Below are 21,622 nucleotides of genomic sequence, written 5' to 3'. Positions count from 1 at the left end.
TGCTCTTTTCTTAAACGACAAATTATTGCTGTTAATGAAAGATTTGATGTGTTTAATTTTTAAATTATATAAGAGAAAAATTAGTGCACTTTTTTGTTTAATTAATCTGTTTATGTAGAAAAGAAAACTAATTTAATTTAATATTATAACTAAATTGTTTTCTTAAACGCAGATTATGTTACTGAATAATGTAAGAAGATTAAATTAGAAGCTTAATTATATACAGCTACAGAAATTACAGTGTTACAATAGGTTTAAGCACATTGCCTTATTAAGTATTGTAATTGGTTGAATAAAACAATTTTAACTTTCTTAATAACGTTTATGTTTTTTTTTAAATAACAGCAGAAAAATTTGGTTGTGAAAAGTTCTATTTTCATTTAAAAATACCATCATACTGAGTTAAAGCTACAAGTAAACATGTCATCGACAGATATATGTTGTTTATGAATAAAAATAAACATAATAAAAAAACATGAACACTTAAGCGTTAGAAAAAAATAAATTTAAAATCAGTTTTAATGATTTTAAAAGTTTTGCGGCGGATAATTTGTTTACTCAAAAGTTTAGATTGATTATTTAGTATAGTAAACTAATATAAGAGATAACTTTTAAAGTTTAATTTGTTTGTTTATGACATTAAAAATAAGAAAAATCAGTAAATCAGTAAATCGCTATAAAACTTCATAATTGTAGATTTTTACAGAATTTATTTAAAAATATCTAAAAAACGATAGAAAACGAACCTAATTAAAACAATAAACTCCTTATCTATTTTTAACATTATAAGTAGCTGCTTTGTATATAACAGTCTAACCTTATAATTGTTTAATCTCTATTCACGTAAGATAAATTATTTAATGTATGATTAACTTTATATATATGTATATGTTTTGAACGGTTTCAATTTCTCTATATTTATAATATGTTGCATCATAGAGTTTAAGTACGCATTGTTTGTTTGCAAAATTAAGTAAAGCTGTTTTGTTTTTGAAAACTTTATGAATAATTTATCGATGTTTTAACTTTCCAAAAATATGTCATTAATTTTCTTACTATCAAAGCATAAAAGCTTAAGTAGCTCATTTTATGTTGAAAAGGTACTCGTAGAGGTAAGTTAAGCATAAGTTGTAAAAAAAATTTTAAAAACACTTTTGATTAGTTTTATGTTATTAAAGCAGCAAACTTTAATAACTTTATTGCAAGCTATAAAATAACTTCAATAAATTCGCCATCCAAAGTGACCAAAGTAACTGCATGCTTGCATAAAATAGTAATGAAAAGCTTCTCTCTTCTTTAATAATCAATTTTTGGTCATTATAAAAATAGAAAAAAGCTTTAATAAGAGTACAGACTTTAATAAGCTTAGGATAAAAAGAACAACAGTTTTGAAATTACTTCTTACGAAAATTAAAGTTACAAGAATTTTATAAAATTAAATTTTTCTGCGACTAATTATATGGTTTCAGGCAGTGTTTAAACAAAACAGTAAGTTTGATCATTATTTAAACATTATCAAAAATACGTAGCTTTGTGTCATTGATATTAAACTAATTATTTATAATACCAAGCTTTACAAGAAAATTGATAAGATTGTTTTTATAAAATTAACATCGCTTTTATTAAACTATGTTTCAGATTATTTTAAAATAGTTCGTTTTCGTACAATTGGACCAGATTTTTGAAATACATTTAGCTCTTTACCATTATGAATGGGGAGCTTGAACTTTATGGTTGGTTTGTTTTCTATTGATCGTAACTAAACACTTGTAGTGTTTAACTTTTATAGATTTATTTTAGAATGTTTTTTGAAAAGATATCTATTTGTAATAAATAAAATTATGTAGTCTTAGTTAAATTGTATTTTATTAGACAGTAATTGAGTTTTTAGTTTTGTAGCCTAAGAGTTAGGTTTTATTTTTTGAACTAATATAATGATGTAATTATTTGAAGATAGCTGTAATTTTTGAAAAAGAATTTAAATACTTTTGATGTAACTAAATTGTTAATGAGTTTTATTATCTACCAAATTTAAGCTGTTAGCCGTATATATTTAACAAATAAAAATGTACATAATAATGTAATATCATTTTCAAACGTACAATAGTCTCTTAGTATATTTCTTTTTATTAGCTTTAAAACGTCATAATAACTTGCTGCTTTATTTTCATGTTTCGCAAACGTGACCGTACATTTTTAGCTTGTTATACAAAAACATATGTCAAGCTGAAAAATAGAAAACTTATGTTTGTTTTCCCATCCGAATGGCAGGAGAAATTGTCAGAAAATCTTTATCGATTTTGAAATTGAAATAGTAGAATTTTGGACAATCACTTGCCAGTTCTAAAAATATAGCAAATAAAATCTAAGTGGGTTGATTAAGGGTTCTATTGTAGATTAGAAACTGAACAGCAAAAATCATAAATTACTTCAAGAGTCCTTTGCTTTGTTGTTGAAAGCCTTAAGCGCTTTAAGTTGGGCGTCTTTGTTTGAAGTAGTAAATATCGATTATTAACGTAAAAATGTAACCATTTAAAATTTGTCATATGCTTTATAGCTTTTGGAAGTCATGAAAGCTTTGATTGAATATTTCACTTTAATATTTGTACATACTAAAACAAGCTAAGCTAAAGTTCATCTGTCTTAATTAAAATTAAGTATTATCTTATACTTTATCAAGACATTGTAAATGTAAAACGTATTCTTATAGTTCATATTTCTATTAAACATATATTAATTTTAAGAGTGTTTTACGCTCAGAAGGTTTATGTGTATTTTATAATCTGTGTACAACCTAAAATCATAGCTGCCATTAATTTTGATTTTTTACTCTTTTTATTAAATATAATTGAGACATTTTTGTTTTTCACCTGTTTTTGATTACTGTGCGTAAAAAGCAGCTTTATAAAGTTCAAAAAATACGAATTTTTTAAATATGTAATCACTCAGGTTGTAAATTGTATTTTAATAACAGTTTATAAAATAGTATATGTACTAAACTGAATTTGAAAGAATTTTTTATTTATATTTATTTGACACAAATCTTTTAAAAATGATACGATAAACCCCATAATTTATACTCAAATTTTTATTCAGTATATAATATATATAGTTATACGCGTTTTAAATGCATCAAAAATTAGTTAAGTACTACCTTGACTTAGTTTAGTTTTAAAGATGATGTTTTATTACTTTGAATAGTTTTAATATAAAGTTATTAACTCAATGCCATAAAAACTAATTATACTATGCTTAAACACTAAAACATTTATATTATTATTAATTGCGATTTTTACTAATGAGGTTAACCTTCTAAATTCAGAGTGTGAAGGACTGCTAACACACGAGCAGTCACAAGGCTCTTCTGAGCTGCAGAAGAAATGGGTGAGGAAACTAGTTACTTTGGAAAGAAATATTATATGGATATACCCTCTTGTATCAACAACAGTAAGTAGTAGGCAGCTGTTCGAGTAATTTCTATTAAATATAAAAAATCAACATACTATTATACCTACATTTTTGAAAAGCAAATAACTATCCTATTCTTCTTTAGATTTAGAAAAAAAATATTTACTACTTATCAACACATTTTTTTAACTAAAAAAATAAGTAAAACGAATAATAATCTAATGTAAAATATAGTAATAGTATTTAATGATTCAAATAGAAAGAATTATCTACTAATTTATATAATACTACAAAAAAAAATTTAACAAACTTTTAATCAAACAGTGTACAAAGTATCAACTATATTACTTTAATAAAATATTAAGACTATCTTCAATAAAACAAACTTTAAAAACATTTTAATATCTTGTTTTTAGTTTGCTCGTTAATTATGATTAATATCTTTTGTAAGTATACTTTTAAAACAAATCTGGCATATCAAAATTAGTTATGCTTATTACTTCTACAACTTTTTTTAATGAAATAAAACCAATAAAAAATTACAATAACTTTATTGACAACCAATATTTTATATACTTTTATAACTAGTGCTAGACTCGGAATTAATTTTCGTAAAATATAAACAACAAGGAAATAAAACTTTTCCCGTGAAACATCTACAATTGGTTATTGTAAGCTAGTTAAGTTAGTATTATATCTTTTTGCTCTAAAGAGTTGTTCACCTTCCGTCTTTTACTCAAGTATTCAATACAACGAACTATATTTTCTTAATTATAAATTTAATCTTAAATATTATTATTTTTTTACTGCTTATTCAGTAAGTTATACTATAGAGTTTAGTCTTTTTTTAAATTTGACAAACAGTAGATGGAAACTTATAACTGATTTAAACTGTTGGTTTTAATTTTTTGATCTTTGAATAATATTTACTATAAAATTGTTGAGTCTGCCTTAAAAACAATACTAGTATTACTCAGGTCCAGTAACAAACAAAATAAGTTATTCAACTATAAATTATTGCACTACTTACTAGTTGTTAATGCTACCAGCAATACAACCTCAAGTTGAGTAAAGCAAAAATCATTATTTTTTTAACGGATAAAAGTATTTATGAAATATATACAATATATCCTTGAAAAGATTATAGTTATATTTTTGTTTGAAACCCAGAACTTATATTCTAACTTTGTTAATTATTTGCGTGTTTAATAATATAAATATATCTTTAGTAGAAAAAAAACCTTGTGGTGTAATTTTTAAATTATCTTTACTTTAATATCTAAATATAAAGAAAAGTATAAAAATAGTTAAAAAAATATGTTTTACTAAAGACTGTTGAGTATGGAAAATATGTCCTGAAAAGATTTATTCAAAAAAAAACTTCAATTTGCACTTAATAAGGAAGTAATAAAAAACTTATCAAAAATTAAAAGTCTTATTAAACTGTAAAAACTGTTTTAATCCTTAAAAATACTTTTAGTTTTGTTTTGTTTTTGATAAAGAAAAAAAAAGTAAAGAAATGTTTTTAGACCTCATTTTTAAAACAAATTAAAAAAGTTTTAGTCAAAAAAATACATCACAATAGTTATGAAATAAAAAACCTAATGATGTTTTATTAAAATTTTTGATAGTATACTTCTTTAAAAAATTACAAATTAAAAGTAGAATAAGTGTCTAACAAAACTTGTCATACATACTTTTTATTAAAAGTGATAGAGAATTATTTAAATAAAAATTAAATTAAAGAAGACTTTTAGTAAAACTTTGTAAACTTAATTTTATCATTTATTCAAAAAATATTGTATAAATGAAATAGTTCAAAGAGTTGTTCTATGTTTTGTTTCTTATCAATGTGAACTGATTGGTTAAATATAGCTTAGTGGAAAACATAATTTTTTTAAACAAGTATCTGATATAAAATAAGTTTTATATACTTTAAATTTTTCATTAATTTATTTGAAATTATACTAATAAAATGATTGCAGATATAAAATTAGTTACCTAAAACTATATTAAGTTCTGCGCAGTATCTTCTTACAGAAAGTGTTTTCTTGAAATAAAAATAACCGCTATACGGTTCAAAGAGTAAAAGCAAGTTCCATTTTTTTTTTACCTTTAATTACATATAGATTAATTAATTTCATATAAACACTTGGTCTAACTCAACGGAAAATTTTTAAGGTATTAGTAAAACTAAAAAAATGTTTTTTAAAGAAATTTATTGTTTTGCCTTCTTATTAGATAAACACAACCTTGTTTCATATTATTTTAGCAAAAATAGACCTAAAAGTCGTGTGTTGTAAATAGTTAAATGCTTATGAATCGATTTTCAAACTAGTAAAGAAATTCATAATACAAAATAAGCATGTGCTTATAATTATTTTGTTTACATTTTTCACTCAATTAAAAAAAAAAGTTAGAAATTGGAAAAATTTTAAAAAAATTATACTAACTATTCTAAAAGTTTTGATATATAAATGAAAACTTGTTTAGCTTTTGAAAATGGGAGTTACATAGTTTACTTATAAAAAAGAACTGTTTTTATTTTTGTCTAAAAGCATTTAAAAAATTGATACTCATTTCCTATCACATTAATTACATTTTACAAAACCACTAACTTTTCAAAAAAATAATTAAATAAAAAGTTTAAAAAGGTTAGCTTGTATTTAAATCAACATAATTAAACACTGATATTTTTTACAAAAAAAAATGTGCGTAAATAAGGCTACATTACGCAATGTGGTTATGTTTGTATTTTTTTAAGCTAAATAATTTATAAGCTTTTCTTTATGGTTGGAACTTTCTTCTTAAAGTTTATTTTTTTTCCATTCAGCGTGAGCTCTAATAGGCACCAAACCCACACTCGAGTGCAAAGCTCAAGAGCAGGACTTGTACATTCTTACTGATTGAGTCGTTTCATTTAGACTGAGTTTAAAACTATTAATAGAAGCTAATTTATACAAAATTAAAATAACTACATGATGAATGCAAATGTAGAATATATTGGTTACAAATAAAAGTTCAGAGTAAAACTTACCGAAAGCTGTTGTTTTATAATATTTCACTTAACTATTTTAGTTTTTGAAAATATCACTTAAAGAAGTTAAAACATACTTCGCGAGGTTTATATCCAATTTAAGGACAAATAGCTAAGCTAATTCGAAAAAAAAAGAGAGTTAATAGTTTTATTTCGATAAAGACCGGAAGTAGTTTGAAATATAAGGTGCAAGTTAGCTAGATTACAAACGTGAAATAAAACTTTCTCAATCTATTAGCAGTTGGTTACGTCATACACCGGAAGTTAAGTAGCAAACTGTTATTACTTAGTATTACAATAAAATTCAAGTGTGTAAGCTTTTAATTCTAGTTTGTATATACTGCATTTAAAGTTTACTACATTTTTTGATAGAGCTTGTTTAAAAGTATGATAGTATTTTCTTTATATTTGTATAAACTTCGTTTCGATTTTACTGAGCTGCAGTTAGCTGTTACTTTTAATTCGAAAAGATTAGTAAAACTTCTGAAATTGTTCTAGATCAAATCGTTTCAATATCTTTCATTTAAAAAACAAACTTGTAGTTTTTCTAAAGCATTTAGCTAAAAAGATAATTTTTTGGTTGTTAATTTAAAATATTTAAAAAGCTTAATTATTATTTTGTTTGTAAAATTCTTTTTTTTCAAATAAAAAACTGAAATTTTGCTTTTCAAAAGACTTAATTGTAGAAGCTAAAGTTATCAGATTACTTATAGTAAATTAAATGTTGTTAAAGTAACGCGAAAGTCATTGTTAGATAGATTTAGTCTATGTAAGAAAATTCGAAACACTTAAAAAAATGAATGAAAGATATACAAACTCACGTTAAGCATCGATATTTGAAATCAAAGGTGTCTGTCGATTTTCAAATATTGATAAGAGAATCGACTACCTTTTACTTTTTCGTACTTAAGTGTGGGTATGTTTAACAGCCGGCCTTTTGATATTTATCAACTTACACACTTGCATTTATTTTTCTTTTGAGATAACCATCTGGAAAATTGAGTTTTCTTTCGGCTGTTTTTCGCAAAGTCTCTCTCAACTTTCATGCGACTTATCTTGAATTAAACAGACATAAAGTGTAATTTATCGACAGTTAGTTGCTGTGGCTTTTTTTTTTTGCACTTTTATTAGAGCGTCAGTTAGTTGTTAAGGGTTTCTAAGAAAATAGTTTGTAAAACTAGTTTGTTTATAAACACATGAAAATAATAAGTATTCTTGTTGTATAAAAGTTATCTAGTTTTTTTTTACTAATAACTGCAGCTGTATGTTTACTGAACTTAGTTTTTTTTTAAATTGTTTTTAAGTGTTTCTCTTAAAAATTTTTAATTTATAAATTCTAAACTATTTTCTCAACTTACATGTCGACATATTTTTATGTATAAAAAACTTTGAGAAATGTTACACTTTTTATTGCATAGCAGTTTTACAATAAGAATCAGTTATTTGTTATTTTAAAGCTCTAATGACTAGCTATACAAAGATTAAAAAATAAATTTTTTATAAGTATTTCTAACATTTTAATCTAACATTTATAAGCTTTAGTATCAAAAGTCTAACTAAACCTACAGTTGGTAACATCTCAGCAATTATACACTAAATAATCAAATTGTTACAAAAAAATAGCATTGACATTCCTTACTTGTTTTAGAAAGTAACTAATATATAAAATGAAGGCGAAATTTTTATACAAGGCGACTTGAGAACCAAACATAAGCTTTCATCCCGATGTTGGTACTCATTAAAAAACACAACTGACCTTAACATCACCAAAAAATGCCCCGGACCAGGCTCCAGACCTGTCCGGAACACGGCTCTCGTCACAACACGCTGAGCATGAGCCACAGCATGACCATAGAGGAAGACGACGTCCTCAGCAACCGTTCCAGTTTCAGTTCGGCCGTCGTCAACTACAGAGCTGCCATGAAGTCTCCTCGCAGGCACACGGTCGACAACACGGCAAATGCCGCCCGCAAACGGGAGGATTTCGAGGGAATAAAAAAGTTTAAGAGGAGATTCATAAAGGTTTTTCTAGTCTCTTAAGATAATCTTTGCCGGCTTAAGATGCAATTTAAGGCATGTTACTTGTACAAAATTTAAAAAGGGTTTAAGCATTTTTAGATGCCGTTTGAAAAACGTTTATTTAGAAATTATATAGTCTCTGACTTCACCTTAAAAATTTCTTTCATATTTATAAACAAATATTTATTTGTAAAACTAAGTTTCACCCTTTAAGGAATCTTCAGTTAAAATTTAAATCTTATTCAAATAGATAGATCCTCAAATATAAATCTACAAATATTTAATTACTTAATATTAGAGTTCTAAAAAAGGTCTTACAATAAATATAACATTAAAGCTAAGGTTTTTTTCTGAAAACCTCAAGTGAAGTTTACAAAAAAGTTCATAGTATAAAATATTGCTCTTAATGACTTTAATTTTTAAATGACATAAAAGAAAAATTTATATTAAAAACTGATAAAATCTCTCAATATTTATCTATAAAGTTATGTAACAAACAAAGTAATTAAATGATAATTTTTATAATAGCAGTACAATAAACTATGAAAAACTTCGAAATAAGTTTTTGATCAACCTTACTTAAAAAAACTAAAATAGTTTAAAACAAAAATTACATAGCTAAAAATATGTAATTAAAAAACAAAATACAACTAAAAAAATCTAAAAAGAAAAGAAAAGTTTTAAGTAGTTAAGATAACAGCAAAGTCAAATTATTTTTATCTGCACAGTTATGGTTTTCCAGAAGTTCAAAATTAGATACAAACTGCTTTAAGCTAACCAAAAAACATTTCGCTTGAACTTTTAAATATCTTAAACAGTTATAAACTGTAATAATTTAACATTTTTAAGTTGTTGAATAAGTACTCTGCTATAGTTAAAAGTTTATTTTAGCAATTATAACGTGAGATGTGCTTAAACTCTTTCTTTATCACCTGAAACATTTTTTTCATGTTTTTGAATATATTTTTTGCTCTTGTCTTAAAGTTTCCTGATGTTAACCCTATATATCTGATCTAGCCATGCCAACTAAATTGGAATGTAACCTTACTTTTCTCAAAATTTTGTATCGGATCTTTACCTTTAGGTGTTACTAGTGGAGTTGAAGTATAAATTACTCTAAGTTTAACCGCAGAATATGAACTCTTAATTGCTTGTCTGAAGTTTCTCTCTAAAAGTGCACATGTAGTTTTTATAAACGAAACGTTTAACGCACTTACACACTTTTTAAGACTAAAATTCTCTTTTACTTCTGTTTAAAATTAAAAATATGATTGTTCAGTTAACTAATTCTTGAGGTATCTATTTTCGTTTAACGTTACTTTTGTGAATCTTTATTTTTATTAAGCTTTTCTTAGTATATGTTTATTATTTATTTTTATTTATCTTAAATATTTTAAAGTTTATATTGTTTTCTTTGATCATGATTGATTCTTGACTTGTTTTAGAAAAAAAAACTTTTATAGATTATTATATTGCTATAATACATTAATTAAGAAGTTTGTTTGATGTGTAACTGCTAATACGAATAGTACAAACTTTTTTCAGTTGTAAAATTTTAGTTTCTATATATAACTTAAATACCATGTTATACTATTTATAACTGAAGTATTATGGATAATTTAAATTGAAATGATACAAAATCTCAATAAGTCCTTCAAAAATTGTAATGCAATAATAAACGTTCACAGTTTCTAAAATTATAAAAAATCACTGATTTATTGGGTTCTAAGGTTATGCGATCTAAATATGCCTTAGTATCACTATCTTATTATGATTTTTTCACAGATCTCTAGTTTATTAATAAAGCAAAAACATTTTAACTTTTTTGTTTTATAATTTAGGTTTGTGACTAAAATCAAATATTTACTGTAAATTATTTCTATATACGTTTTCTTTTTATTTTTCTTAGGTCTTCTGTGATTAGTTGTATCCGTGAAACTTCTTTAAATAGCCGCTAATAAATTTGTTTTTAATCTTTCTTAGCCATATGCTTATTCGATTGATTTTCCATACAAGTATGCTGGTCAGGACTTTACTTTGATATTTCGTTAATCGATAAAATTTACAGATCTGCTTGAAAAATTAATCAAAACATTATTGGAAGTATTTTATTCTACTAAATTTACTGCTGCGTCAATTTTTACAAATTGTTCGTATTTTAATGAAAATGGGCAAAATTAGTTAAAAGTATTGTATGAAAACTCTTTAATTATTCAAGATTACGAACTTAAAGTATATTTTCATATACAGAACCTTATTTTATAGCATACATAGTTTTAATTCTACTAATTTAGTTTTAACTTAATTAACGTTGTGTTAAAAATGCAAATAGTAGAGCACTGCTAAAATTAAAACACTTGTTAATGAATCGTGCCTAAAGTAAACTCAAAACCACTAGGTACCAATAAATAATTCCTAATAATAAGTTTATTTGTATTTATTTTTCTAAGAATAAACGTCAAAGTAATCAGCAATATAATGTATAAAACTTATACTAGAATTTAACAAATGGTTATCAAGTCTTGTCTTTAAACCTTTTGGTAGTTTACATTTAATATATTTGTATAATTCTACTCGTTCAGTTGACATCGCTAAGGCTATTATGCGTGATACTTTGTCAAAAATTTGTACGGTTTTAGTACATTCTTTTTCAGATTATGAAGCAGCATATTGAAAGTTTCAGTTATAATCTTGTAATTTATAATAAGCGTAACAGGAACCTTGCGTTTTTGTTTCTTGAACATTGTTTGCTAACTATGTGTAGACTGTTTATATTTTAATGCTACTGTGTTCATTTATCTTCATTTCAAACAAATGAAACAATAACTATTGAGTATGTAAGTATGATTTAAGCTTGTACGTCTTGTAATTTTTGAAATCAAGTGTTTCTTATGTTTCCAAAGGTTAGATTATACTATTAAATATCAAGTGCAGTAAATAAAAGTATTGCTAAAGAGACCTAAATTCTTTAATTATCAGAGAAACGAAAAAACGGTAAACATTGTTCTAACAGCTTGGTGTTCTACTTAATCTCTTTTTTTATTTTAACCGTATAATTATTATAAACAAAATAAAATCATATGAGCAGTTCATGTTGTTTACGTTAGTTTAATATAAAAACTGAACGTTTTTTAGCTGTGCCTGAGTAATTGACCGCGAAGAAAAAGTAATAACATTACAAATTGTTTATTTTGTTAGCTTTTTGGCTTAAATTAACATAAAAGCTAATCAAATTTTAAAGATATCTAATTTCAGTAAAAACTGTAATAATTAAAATTTACTTTCTCTTGAGAGTCATTTTTATTTAGAAAATTTTGTAATTTTGTTTAAATATTAAGTTGTAATATAACTTTATTAATTTAAACATGTAAACTATGATTTAGTTTAGTAAAACAAACAATTAAAAATTTTAATGCTTAATAAATTCAATACTTAATTTATTATTTATTTGAAAGTTTAATCACTAATTAATAATTTAAAAAATATAATCAATATTTTAGAATTATTTAGGAGATTTAGTTTATTTAGGCAATAAATAAATAAGTTGAACAAAATTTTTAACAAGTTGCTTTAATTTATATATATCATAATTAGTTCCTTGCATAAAAATAGGTTAAATTTAATATACACTGTTTTTTATCTGCGCAATAGTTTCTTTAAACAAAATAATGTGTATACTAGATTAAAATCATCTATTTGACTTTTCTAAGACACGAAAGGATTTTATTTTGTTTCTCTAGCGCCGTTTACTGCATAAAAAAATATGTAAAAAAGCTACACTATTATGTATGATAAAAAATAAATAATAGGTGTTTAAAATATTTTATAGCTGTAATTTTTCAAATAAATTTAGAAAAATTCAATGTAAATTAAAAATTTAAGTTTCTCGTATTTTAAATCTAGCAAACTACGTTCTAATGAAACTAATATAATTTTAATAAGAGTTTTCAACGAATAATATATTATTATATGATATATGTAATAGCTGTAGTCAGCTATTTAATAAAGTATGAATAAACTTAAAACATTATAGTATCGTTTTGAGATTCTTTTTCGAAGTTTGCACAGAAATTGTTTTACTGAGCACAGAAACTTTACTAACGAGTAAAATTTAATTTTTAACTTTTACAATATTCTTTTATTTCATTTTAAAAGACATTTTTAGTACACAATAAAATATTTAATAACTGAACAACATAATTGTAAAAATAAAGTTTTATGATATAAAAGTTACTATATAAGATAGTTACACAATTTTTTTCATTGCATACAGTGCACAGTTTCTAACATTTAGGGAATCATTGTAAATGATATAAGAAATGTTAAAAAAATATATACAAACTTAAAATAGCTGCTTTGTTTTTAAACTCTGCCTCAGTTGTATACTTACATTAGGGTTTAGATTTAGGTTTAGAAATATAGCTTCTAATTAAGTAATTTTTTATGTATTTTCTTTATTGTAAATAATATTATTATTTTTTATATTAGTTACTTAGATTGGTTTTTAAGATTAAACTTGTTTTTGAAACTAAAATTAAGCTCGAATTTAAGTTTATATTTACGAGGTTTACCTTGCTTTGTGAATTTCAACTTAAATGTTAAAAAAAAATAAAATAAACAAATAACTGATAGCATATAAATAGTAGTGTTGTCTATGCAATTTTTATAATTTAAAAATTAAAAATTTAACTTTTACAGTTTTTTCAAGAGTCAAGCAACAAAACACCTGAAACGGAAGAGGTTTTTACTTTTGAACTAAGTTCAGGTAAATAAAAAATTCTTGTAAAGTATATGTTTAGTAGAAAACATTGTAATAAATTTTATTTGTAAACATTAAACTTTAAATATTCCAAAGGGAGTAAATAAAACACACTGTTGTTTACCTTCAATGTTTACTATCTGACAAAATATGATTGCATTGTTGCAAAGAGTTATAAAACAACCATATGAAGCTTTTTATTTAAGTTTTTCATATTTTTACTTTAAAGCTTTTTCTTCTTAAAATTCTTATGTTCAATGCGTGATAATAGTAAATTTTGTTGTTTTGATTATATATCATTTACAACTATTTGAAAAATAAGAAGAACGTAATATATGTAGTATATAGTTACAGTATGTATAAAATAGTGTTCTAAACTTTCAATGTACGAAAGTAAGATAAAAAAATAAACAGATGTACTTTATTTTGTGTATGACATAGCTAAATTTGGGCACAATACATTAAAATACGTTATAAACGATAAACGAATGGTTCCTTTGTACACCAGGTCCTTAGACCAAAAATTTTGAGCACTTTTTTTATTGTAAAACAAACAATATAGTAGTAAAACAAAAAAAAACTGCAAAACTTTTTGGTTTCTATCATAAAAGATAAATCAACTAATTTGAATTAGGTATATTTGGTGAATGTATTGTAAAACTGTAATCTATTTAAATAAGTTTAACACAAAACTGTGCTAATATTTATTTTATTTTACAAACATCATCTTAGTTATCTAACTGTAAAAAAAAAACTTAAGCTATCAAGTTTGCCACTAATTATGGCTGTTATCGATGCTAATCCTGCAGGCTGATATAAAAATAAAATGTTTAAAAACTATGATAAAGTAGTTTATTGCAAAATAAAAGTAGGTTGTTTTCTATTTGAAATTGTAAAAAATTTCTAGTTTTTAACACAGGTTTAAAATTTCTTTAATTACTTAAAACTAGTTTACGTTGTCCTATGTAAAAAAAAATATTTTAAATAAAGTTTTTTAGTGACAATTATGGTTTAAAAATTTTAAAACATATAATTACACTTAAAAATATTAAATTAATGTAAACTTGATGACTAATAACTCATATTTGTAGACTGTAAAAAAATACGATTAGGCGAATAGGTTAGGCAAACCTTACGTACTATAGAATTTAACCAATGGTTACAGTAACTATCTGAAATAGTTTTTCAAAAAAGTTGTAGATCACCATTTTTTTGTTTAAAAGCTTCAATTTTTATGTGTTGTTGTAAAAAATCATTTTTGATATGATAAACAATATTTTATTATACGACACTGTATTTGAAAACTTGTCGTTAAATAATCTTTTTTTCTTACTGAAAATCCAGAAAAGACACAATTTATCATCTGACGATGACATCACAAAATTTTTATTGCACACTGACTGTTATCAGTAAGCAAAAGGCTTTTTCTCTTTACTTTGCGCCGAACCAATTAGTGTAAAGTTTAGAAGACGCAAAGAGCAAGTGGCTAGCAAAAGCAAACATTTAGAATTGTTTAAGAGAGACAAGGCTGGAGCTGACGGCAAACATTCGAATGGCAAAAAAGAAAAGTTTATGCCTGACTGGCGATCAAACTCAGTTGGTTACTCTGTTTCTCATTCTTTTGAATGACTAGAGCTGCTGTGTTTTAGAAAAAGTGTTTGTGTTATAACAGTAAATACTACTAGTGTAGCAAGTAGCAAGCTGATGATTTAGTTTTGAGTTAATAAATGAAACTTGTACGTAAACGATGAAATACAAAGTAGAAATTAATAAAGCATTGCTAGTCAGTTAAAATTTTTTTTTTATTAATTAAGAAACTTGTGAGTTAAGATTTTTTTTTAAATTTCAGCTGTTAGATGAATTTTATTAGTCGATATTGTTAGTAAATTATTTGACTATAGTTTTATTTATTTTTTAAGTATAGCTAAACTAAATAAAAAGTATGTTTTTTAAACTACATTTAATTGTGTTGTAGTTTAATTGAAGAGAAAAATTAGAAACTAATCTTTTCTTCTATTTGTTTGCTGAGAAATATTAAGAAACTTCAACTAAAATTTAAATTTTTAACAGTTTATTATTAGTTTTCAAGTTTTAGCGTTAAGGTTACAAAATAAAAGTTTTCAAAAAATTTAAATTGTTGCATTAGTTTTTAATTTTTTTGTACATTTTGAAGTTTTTAAACAAAATAATGTCTTAAATATAATTTTTGTAGAGATAAAGACGTTTTCGATTTAAATTTGACTTGGTGTTCACTAATATTTTTATAAATTGTTTTAGTCTTAATAAAACATAGTTTATACTTACTTGATTGGTCAAAATATTTGTTAAGTACAACTTATTTTTATGAGTAAGAGGAAACAACTTTTAATTTAAAGATTAAAACAAAAAAACTATAGTAGTTTAAAGCTTTGATAAAAAAAGATGTTCCTATTTATTAGATAGTTTGTTAAACAAACAGATCTACTTTGTTAGTTTTTACCAAATATAAATTTCAGAACTAATTTTAAAACATAACAGTTTTATATATCGTTTTTATAAAGTACAGAGCAAAGTTGGTTGAATACTAAAAATTTGTAAACATTATATACTTATAAACTAAAATAGATTAAAAAACAGAGTCATCAAATACTAAAGTGGAAGTTTCTAAACTGAAATTTTTAATATTTTTGATAATATTAAAGTTGTAAGACTAATTTACATAAGTCTTACTGATAGTTTTCGTTTAAAATATGTTTGAGTATGTAAAAAACAGTTGGCTAAACTTCTTGTTGTTATTGAGTGTTTACTATGAGCCTTAACTAATCAAAATACACCTGAATAACACAGTATAAAACAAATTAAATTTAAAAGTGATTAGCTTATTGAGTATTGTATAAAAGATCTTTCCATATAGTTTAGAACCTTTTATGTAATTTTGTTTAGCTTATATTTGTTTATTATACATTTGATAAGTTTTGTTATAAAAAGAGTTAAGAGGTTAAAATGTTATTTAAAGTAGTTTGGTTTTTTTTGTGGTTCTTTGTTTAAAAAACAGGTTTTAAACATAGTTTGAAAGATAAGTTAAAACTTTTTATAGGTGTCAAATTATTAAGCTATTTTCATCTTAAAACACTTTTTTATGTATCTATTCTATACTAACCAAAAAATTTTCGATTAAACATGAGAATAGGGAAAGGTAAAATCTATTATCAAAATTATATGTATATTAACTAGTGTTTTTATGAATAAATGTTGATAATATATCATAAAATATGTGATTACAGCTAATGAGAAGTTTTTGTTACTAAATTAAAACTAATTATAAAATCTTTAGTTTGATTACAAGTAAAGTAAACTTTTATGGTATTAACTAGTATAATAAAAAAAAATAAACATAAAAAAAATATAAAAACTGAAGTTCATAATTTTTACAATAAAAAACTAGTCTGTTGAAAAAAAGTTTACTTTTGAAAAAGGAAAAAAAATACATTTGTGCTTTGACTTTAAAATTTTAATCAAAAACTTACATTTGTTTTAAGTTTAGAGTTTTTTTAAAATTTATTATAAAGTTTTTGTTTAGTTCCGGTGCTTTATAGACACATAAAACATTAAAAGTTTTTTATGAGTTTAAATTTTGCGACAAATAGGAAATAATTTACTTGTATTGTGCCAAATTTATCAAAAGTGTCAATTAATCACTTCTTTTATTAGCCCTATTGTGTGAAATTAGCATTAAACCGATGCTTATCTAAACAAATATGTTTAAAGTTTCCTAACATTTTTAAGCCTTATGTTATGTACTTAAAATTGTTTTGAAATAGTGTGTGGTTAACTGTTCGATTAGATTAAAAAAAACAATTCTTACTGCTATATTAATTACTGGAATTAATATAAATGCTATCTAAACTGTTTAGTACGTCTTACATGTAAATCCTAACCATCTAGATTATTTACAGTTTTACAGCATTTAAGTTTAATGAATAAGATCAAAAAACACAAATACAAGTGTTTGTTGAAAAGCTGTAACATTGTTTTGATTTAGTTAAAAGAAATTTAATTTTAATAACTTAAACAGCTTAACAACAAGCCATTATAAATTTTTACATTTATATATTTGCGTTCAATATTCCCATCAAAAAAAAGTAACCGTTAGGTGATGTTCTTTGTTAAACTTGATCTTGAATTAACTTAACAGTTAGAAGTTTCTATTTTCAACTGATTGTAAGTTACAAAAACTGTAAAGTATTAAAAAGTTGATTAACTTGTACAAAGCTTTTAAAAAAGTAAATAATTAAAGCTTTTGAATTAAATTGAAAACTTATTTAAACTTTTGATTGTAAAAAAAAAAAGGTTTTTAAAATACCTTTTTGATTAATTTTTTTTTTAATATATATAAATTTCAAATAAATCTAATGTTTTAAATATTTGATGTTTTATATTTCTTGCTTTGGATTATGATATTCTATGGCTGAAGTAAAGATTGTATAAATGATTAAAAGTAAAATAAGACCTTCTAGTTTATTCGTAAGCATACTGATGTTGCATTAGTTTTAGAATTGTATTTCTAATAAAAAAGTCATTTTAAGTCGTTTTCACTTATATTGATTATCAACTAAGAAATTAATAAACTCTAAAACTCAATAAAGAACATTAGTCATATACGAAAATACGTCAACACAAAACAAACTACATATAAAATAAATCAAGAATAAAAATTTTGTGTCATATACTGTTATCCATATAAAATTAAGATCTTTTTATGCCAGTATAAAATATTGTTGTTTCAAAATTTCAAAGTAAAGTAAACACAAATAACTTACAACCAACGTTAACTAAACTACTTTTATACTTGAAACGTATAAACTTTCAGAGTATTAATCAAAGTAACTAAAAAAAGGGCTTTAAATCATACCCAAAAGTGTATTCTAAAAAAAAAACTACCAAAAAATCTTGCAAAACACGAATAACATGCTGTCAAACAAACTGAAGCACTATGAGTCATCGGATGAGGACTATGTTGAGATCGTAGATCCTTACGCTCCTCCGACCAGAAGCCGAAATTTGAGCACATCTTCCAGAAAATCTCGCAGTTTGAAAAAAAGTAAGAAGAAAAAGTCATTTTTTGGCATCGGCTACTCTGGAGGTTACAAAAGGAGCTCTTCCAAAAGGAGGAGGACTCAGTCGAGAAATAACTCTTTAAAAAGGAATCACACTAAAATAAGTAAATTCGAGCAAGTAAATAAAATAAAGGCTAAATAGTGATACAGATTATATTTTACTAAAATAAAATTGTGTTTGTAACTTCATTAGTTTTAAAACTACAATAGACACCAGTAACTATTTTGTTATGCATGTATTTTTACTAATTCACGGAAAACTTACTTTACCTGTTCATATTATTTTGTGTAACAATTTTATGACTCAACAAGTAACGAAAGTTTAAAACATGTTTTGACAATCTGTTTTTCCACTCGTGACATATGCTATTAGCTCACTACATTCCGTTGGATTAACTTAAGATTGTTTAATTTTTTATTGGATTTTACCACTTTCACATTACGTCATAAAAAAGTGAAATCATAGTTTTAAGATACACCTGTTTTAATAGTTTTTAAATTTAGTATTATTTTTAGAAAATTAATTTTTGTGTTTTTTATGATAAAAGAAAAGTTAAATGAGTTTAAAATGTATAAAAAAAAACTGTTACTTAAGATAAACTATTAGTGTCATAACTTGTAAATATAGCTTTTAGGTTTAGAGCATCATAATGACAAAAATTGTTAACAAAAATAATTATACAAACAACATGTTAAGTCACGAAGATAATTTAAGCGTCATAAGAGATATACTTAAAGGAATCAATATTAAACTTACATAACCTAAACATTTATCCTGATTTATTTTTTCTAAACAGAATCAGCATCTTCAGGAAGACACAAAATGACTGGATCTTCTTCCTCTCAGCCACAGTCTGCAAACATGCAAGTTTGTGTGCTTTTATACTTAATATACGCTTTTGTTGTTTTTTTTTTCGGTGCTTTAATTTAAATGTTAAAATTACACAAATCTAAACTAGCGTGTGTAACCAAATAACCAACATTAAAAATGTAATTTGTAAAAAAAATTGTTAAGTAGTATTAGTGTCATTACTTTTTTGATCAAGTGCAATATTTTCTTTGCTTATAATACGTTATACTGCAAAGTATTCTTATTTTTTCAGAAGCGACATTGTGTTCTTTGTTTAATAAAAAACAAAATTTTATAAACCTACATTAAATTGTTAGTAGTTCTCAACTAACTTACTTTTCTGTCTTAAAATATTTAGTAGATGTTATTACAACAATTTTAATAAAACAATAACTAAAAGTTTTATTTCTAATACTCTCTTAAATTTCTTGTTAAAGCTTCATCAATACTTTTTACTTTTTGACTTTTTTTTCTACTGACTAGTATTTAATTCTTAGTCTAACTCATAAACTTTAGTTTTAAATGCACACACACACTGAACTTAAATTTGAATTAGTGTGTAATTGAACTATATTAACAAGGTTTTTATATGTAGTCTTATCTGACAATTAAACATCAGAATTTTTACATTATATAAAAATTTTAACTAAGTTTAGCTTAGATTGAAGACAAATAATAGAATTAGTATGACTTTTCGAAGCTTTGGAAATTAAACCAGAAAAACATTGTATAAGTAAAAAGTATAGTGAGTCATTTAAGCTTTTTATGTTTTAGTACATACCTTCAAAAAATTATATTTTTTAAGTTAAATTACAAATTGGTTTCAAACTTAATTTTATTGTAAACATGTAATTTAGTATAATATATACTACTAATTAATTTTGACAACTAATACCTAATATGATAACATTTTACCCAACAAGACTAAAGTACAAAACTATATACTTAAATTTTTAGCATAAACAAAATGCTACAAAAAAGAGTAAATTTGTATTTCTATCTACTGAGTAGTAGGTGACGCACTTCCTATGACGTAACAAAATCGTTACGACGATAAATCTGTTGCAAGTACTATAAATTAAAATGACAGTAAACCTTTGATATTAAAGTACTTATTGTTTTTATCGCAAAAGTATTTGTGCACTAGTTCATTTCAGATAAAGCTGTAGGCTCGCGTAAAAATTGCAGTAATAAAATCCTTTCTTTTTTTTGTAATTTTTTTACAATGCCTATTGCTAAAAAAAACAACTAGTTTTATTCAATTTTTAATGCGACGTGCTGTAGAATTGCTTCCTATTGTGCAGAGCAACGAATTTATAGTTTTTAAGTTGTTTATTTCATTCATTGTAGTTTTTAGTTCAAGGAATTAAATGGAGTTTAAAGATCTGAATGCGATCTCTTACTTTTACACTTTAAGTTGATTGATATATGAATTTTTATTGATACTACATCAATTAAGTTTTTTTTTTGTTTTTCTAGCTTTTATTGAAACTCTTTACACACAAAACTAACTTGTATTTTTGCTTCAGTATATGTGTTAATTATTTTTGTGATGAACAACAAGTCTTTTAATCAGTAACACTTTCAAACTCAGCATAAATGCATAACAGTTTTAAAATAAAAAATTTGCAATGTTTCAGTGTTTAAACTGGTAAAAAACCAAAAAAACATTTTCAATAAGTTTCATTGTTTTTTGTTTGCGTATCATAAGCATGTTCATAAATTCTATAGAGTTCAACTGTAAAACAGGTCTAAACGGCTGTTAAATTATAGTTTGTTTTTTACAAAATTATACAGCATGCTTTCAATAAACTAGCATAACTAACGAGCTATTTTGAACTTGCTTAAATAAACTTTTCAATAGCAAACAGCTCCACCTTTTATTTATTTTCCAACTACGCAACTTCCTCACTTTCAATTTTATTCATACGGAAATGTTTGCCTCTTTCATGCTACTCTGCTGTCAATTTGAATTTAATGTTGAGAAAAAAGTGCTTTAAAAAAGTAAAGAAAAACTTAGATATTTATTTTTTTCTAAACAGCATATGTTCGTTTTTTGGATAGGAAGATTTAAATTATACCCTAAAATTTACGTACAAAACGTTGCAGAAATGTGGTGTGAGTGTAGTTTTCAAAATGTTCCAGTTTTTCTAAAGAAAAAAAATTGTAGATAAAAGAAACTTCTTTTTAAAAAGCTTTAAAAACTAGATTTGAAAAATCGTGCAATATAATCAAAAGAGGAAAAAGAAAAGGCAAAATGAGAAACTGTTTTTAATTGCTTATTAGCGTTCACTTGTTAATATGTCAAATAAAGTCACAGAATTAGCTGCAAGAAAGTTTTTTTAAACTTGTAGTATTATAGAAATCTATAAAAAGTGTCTATTTCTTTTAGTTTTAATATTTTTTGGAGATTTCTCCAAAATAATTAGTTGTATAGGTGTAGACAAAATTGT

The 21,622-nt window shown here is 24.2% G+C and overlaps 1 protein-coding gene across 6 annotated transcripts in view; it reads left to right on the top strand.

The window, feature by feature from the left end:
- Positions 1 to 1,638: 1,638 nt before the first annotated feature.
- The window catches only part of LOC145832736 (uncharacterized), a 44,728-nt gene continuing 24,744 nt past the window's right edge, over positions 1,639 to 21,622 (top strand). For 4 of the 6 annotated variants that reach the window (XM_082940060.1, XM_082940059.1, XM_082940063.1 and 1 more), the window contains exons 1-3: positions 8,100 to 8,467; positions 13,163 to 13,229; positions 19,117 to 19,187. In XM_082940060.1, coding sequence (XP_082796186.1) covers positions 8,219 to 8,467; positions 13,163 to 13,229; positions 19,117 to 19,187 — 387 coding nt within the window. In that variant the 5' untranslated portion in view covers positions 8,100 to 8,218. Of the gene's footprint in view, positions 1,734 to 3,322; positions 3,448 to 8,099; positions 8,468 to 13,162; positions 13,230 to 18,084; positions 18,424 to 19,116; positions 19,188 to 21,622 lie in introns of those variants that run through there. The other 2 variants (XM_082940064.1, XM_082940062.1) reach the window with 2 other exon arrangements.

This window comes from Thalia democratica, chromosome 3 (genome assembly GCF_965202585.1).
Source record: "Thalia democratica chromosome 3, ktThaDemo2.hap1.1, whole genome shotgun sequence".
Lineage (NCBI taxonomy): Eukaryota > Metazoa > Chordata > Thaliacea > Salpida > Salpidae > Thalia > Thalia democratica.
Note: the sequence above shows the minus strand (reverse complement) of the source record. Positions and strands in the feature narration are given on the sequence as shown.